The following is a 4,379-nucleotide window of genomic DNA, read 5'->3' as shown; positions in this document are numbered from 1 at the left end:
AAGTCTCAATATTTCCTTTCGATTTTTCAAATGTCAGGTCAAATGTGATCTTAGTAGATTAAAATCTATCATACTTACAGGAAGTCAAACACAATCTAACTGCTACATAGATGGAATTTTATACATGGATTAGCAACAAATTCTTTTGTTAATCTCTGATCTTAATTGTTTATTAATTGTGGAGTCACAACCACATGTAGACGGCTTACAAATAGCATTACTCATATAACTAAATTATCTAATCGACTAAAGATAATATTTAAAAAATATATAGTCATATTTCTATCTAACAGCTTAAATTTTTAAATCATATTGTTCAATGCAATCAGGGCTGATCCAGGGATGGGTCAGCGCTGTGCTACAACCCCTCCCTCTTGCTCAAATGTTAATTAAAACAAAAAAAATTAAGTACATTTTTTTATTTTTTTGGCAGCATTTTGACGAGCTGCGCCAATCCTGGGTAATGGTTGACTTCATTGATCGTTTCACATTAGCAAAATGATAAAACAATTCCATGATATTCATTAAAAAATATGGGTAGGCATCCTTTTTGTACTGTCTTTAAAAGTTTCGATTTTGTGCCAGTATTTTTATCATTCAGTCAGACATCAGCTATTGTATACTTGCGATACTGCCAAATTAATCGGACAATTTAACGTTATTCTATGTTACCCATGAAAAGTCTCTCTTGTTTTTAGTTGAACGCGAAATTTCCTTGCAAATCAAGAAAATGAAGGCTTTATGTAGAGAGAGACCTTGAGGTCCATGATTCCTGTCAAAAATTAATCCATGGAGGGATTATTAGTGATTATTCTTGTTATTGCAAGTTTTAGTTCAATATCAACAGAAAATGTAGGCAATGGTAATGCAAATAATGTAAAATGTCGAGCCACAGATCGTGAAGCGCTTCTTGATTTCAAGAATGGCCTGAATGATCCTGAGAATCGACTCTCGTCATGGCATGGTATCGACTGTTGTATCTGGAGGGGCATTGGATGCAATAATGCTACAGGTTCTGTTACCAAAATAGACCTTCACAATCCATATCCAGACTTGACTACTAGTGCCAGGTATGGATTCTGGAACTTGAGTGGAGAAATTAGGCATTCATTGCTGAGTCTCAAGTCATTGCAGCACTTAGACTTGAGTTCTAACACATTTGATGGCGTCCTGATTCCTGAATTTCTCGGTAATCTAAAGAATTTGCAGTATCTGAACCTGTTCGATGCTGGATTCAGTGGTATTATCCCTCCAAATCTTGGAAACCTCTCTAATTTGCAATATCTGGATGTTTCTTCAGGATCTTTAAGCTTAACTCTTGATGGTTTCCAATGGATAACTGGACTTACTTCATTGAAACATCTTGAAATGAAATCCGTTGACCTCTCTTTAGTTGAGTCGAATTGGCTGGAAATGTTAAACATGTTGCCTCATTTAACCGAGCTGCATCTTGCATCGTGTTTCTTGTTCGGTTCCATTTCATCACTTGATTCTGTTAATTTCACTTCACTTGCTGTTATAGACCTTAGTTTTAACAGTTTCAACTCAATGTTCCCTGATTGGCTTGTCAATATCAGTAGCCTTGTCTATGTTGATTTGAGTAATTGCATGCTTAGAGGAAGGATTCCTCTTGGATTCGGCGATCTTCCGAATCTAAAATACTTGAATCTTGCCATGAATGGCAACCTTAGTGCCAGTGGCCAATCACTTTTCAAGGGTAATTGGAAAATGATAGAGGTTCTTGATCTAGCATTGAATCAAGTACACGGGAGACTTCCTGCTTCCATTGGAAATATGACAACTCTCACTGATTTTGATTTGTTTGATAATTCTGTTGAAGGTGGAATACCAAGCACAATTGGCAGGCTCTGCAAGTTAGTAAATTTCGATATATCTGGGAATAAATTGACAGGAAGTTTACCTGAGATACTCGAGGGGTCGGAAGACTGTTTTTCCAAGAGTCCTTTTCCCAACTTGGTTCAGTTAAAATTGACCGGCAATAACTTAACTGGTAGATTACCAGAATGGTTGGGTGAGCTCAAAAATCTTGAGGAACTATCACTTGTTGCCAACTTGTTTGAAGGCCCTATACCAGAATCTTTAGGGGCACTCCAAAATTTGACAGATTTAAATCTAGCAGGCAACAAATTAAATGGAACTCTACCTGAGAGTATAGGGCAACTTTCAAACTTGTCTTTTCTTGATGTTTCTCTTAATTCTCTAACTGGCATTTTAACCGAGGCACATTTCTCCAAGCTAATCAAGCTAAAAATTTTAGTTCTTTCTTCTAATTCCTTTGTTCTGAATGTCAGTTTGGATTGGATTCCTCCATTCCAAATCCGTAATCTTGACATGGGCTCCTGCAACTTGGGACCTTTATTTCCGGCTTGGCTTAAATCGCAGCACGAGCTTATGTACCTCGGCCTCTCCAATTCAAGCATCTCAGGTTCCATACCTAACTGGTTCTGGGACCTCTCGTTTAATCTTTCACTACTTAATGTCTCTTTCAATCAATTAGCAGGTCAATTGCCAAATTCATTTCAAGTTATTCCATATGCGGATATAGATTTTAGTTCCAACTTTTTCGAAGGATCCATTCCTCTTCCTGGGGTTCCAATAGAGCTACTTGATCTGTCAAACAATAGATTCCGAGGTCCCATTCCTCAGAATATCAGTAAATTCATGCCAGACTTGATTTTTCTCTCTCTTTCTGGTAACCAACTCACAGGACATATACCAGATGATATAGGAAATATGGTGTTACTTCAGGTGATAGATCTTTCCGGAAATAATTTAACTGGAAGCATCCCTACAAGTGTAGGAAACTGTACTTATCTGAAAGTCTTAGACCTTGGAAACAATCGCATTGTCGGTTCAATTCCAGATTCTTTAGGCCACTTGAATCAGCTTCAGTCACTACACTTGAATGACAACATGATCTTGGGTGAGCTACCATCTTTAAAAAATTTATCGAGTTTGGAGACTCTGGATCTCGGAAACAATCAGTTAGAAGGTAGTCTTCCACCATGGATTTCTGAAGGCTTTTCCAGTCTCAGAATCCTTAACTTGAGGTCAAATGCATTTTCAGGGGAAATCCCCCCTGAGCTTTCGAACTTAAGTTCTCTCCAGGTTCTTGATCTTGCTGAAAACAACTTCACAGGGCGAATTTCACCAGCCTTTGGACACCTAAAAGCCATGGCACAAGAGCAAAGGATAAATAAATATCTCTTTTATGGGAAGTACAGAGGTCTGTATTTCGAGGAAAACTTGGTTGTCAATTTGAATATTCGACCTCAGCTGTTCACCAAGACTCTCTCCCTCTTGACCTCTATAGATCTATCTGGAAACAGCTTGTATGGAGAGATTCCAGTGGAATTGACAAAATTGCACGGCCTTATGTTTTTGAATTTATCAAGAAATCTAGTCAGTGGCCATATCCTAGAAAGCATTTCGAGCTTGCGCCAATTGGTATCCCTTGATCTTTCAAGTAATAAGCTCTCTGGTCCCATTCCTTCGAGCATAACTTCATTATCATTTCTGAGTTATCTCAATTTGTCGAACAACAATTTATCGGGTAAGATCCCTGAATCTGGTCAGATGTCAACATTTAATGCATACGCCTTTGAGGGTAACACTGACCTTTGTGGAGCTCAGCTTGGGGTGAAGTGCACCGATGAAGACTCGAAGGGTGGAAACAACACACAAAATGGGAACAACGATTATGACAGCAATGACAAGTTCATCGATAGATGGTTCTATCTAAGCATAGGCCTAGGATTTGCTGCAGGCATTCTCATTCCTTACCTTATTTTAGTGATCAAAAAACCATGGAGAGATGGCTATTTTGATTTTGTGGATAAGGTGGCTAACAAATTATTATCTGTTAGCAGCAGAAAATTACCTGCTAAAAAATGATGAAAGTGTGACACATTCTCAAAGATGGAGCCTTTTGCTTTAAATTCCTTGTTTAGAAGCTTTGAACTGAATCTTATTGTACAAAAAAAGTATATCTTTGTTATAGTGTGTGAAAATGAACCTTGTTTTGTTAGTTTGAATTATAAATCAGAAATATTTTTTTTACATACAGGTAACCTGACCATCTTCAACGTAGCATCTCATCTCGATTTCTGAAGTCTATGTCAATTAATAGGATAAATGTGCTTTCGTTTATGTTTTGAAATAGTGATGGAGTTTAAGCCAAGTTTCTTGAAATATTTCATATCGGTTCATATTGAATACAAACCACTTAGAATTGAAACAAAAATTTTGCTCCATCGAGGCTAAAAATAAAATGAAGCCATCCCACTTATTTTGAACATAAAGTATCTCCAATATCGACTAAAGGTGTACAGGAAAACATAACAAACTATGTAAAAAGT

At 37.3% G+C, this 4,379-nt stretch overlaps 1 protein-coding gene across 1 annotated transcript; it reads left to right on the top strand.

Moving 5' to 3' along the window:
* Positions 1-709: 709 nt before the first annotated feature.
* LOC111410479 (LRR receptor-like serine/threonine-protein kinase FLS2) lies at positions 710-4,082 on the top strand. Its single transcript, XM_023040834.1, has one exon. The coding sequence runs from the start codon at positions 790-792 to the stop codon at positions 3,913-3,915; it is 3,126 nt and encodes a 1,041-aa protein (XP_022896602.1). The 5' UTR covers positions 710-789; the 3' UTR covers positions 3,916-4,082.
* The last annotated feature ends 297 nt before the right edge of the window (positions 4,083-4,379 follow it).

Source organism: Olea europaea, chromosome 15, assembly GCF_002742605.1.
Source record: "Olea europaea var. sylvestris chromosome 15, O_europaea_v1, whole genome shotgun sequence".
Lineage (NCBI taxonomy): Eukaryota > Viridiplantae > Streptophyta > Magnoliopsida > Lamiales > Oleaceae > Olea > Olea europaea.
This window is presented reverse-complemented; position numbering and strand designations above follow the sequence as displayed.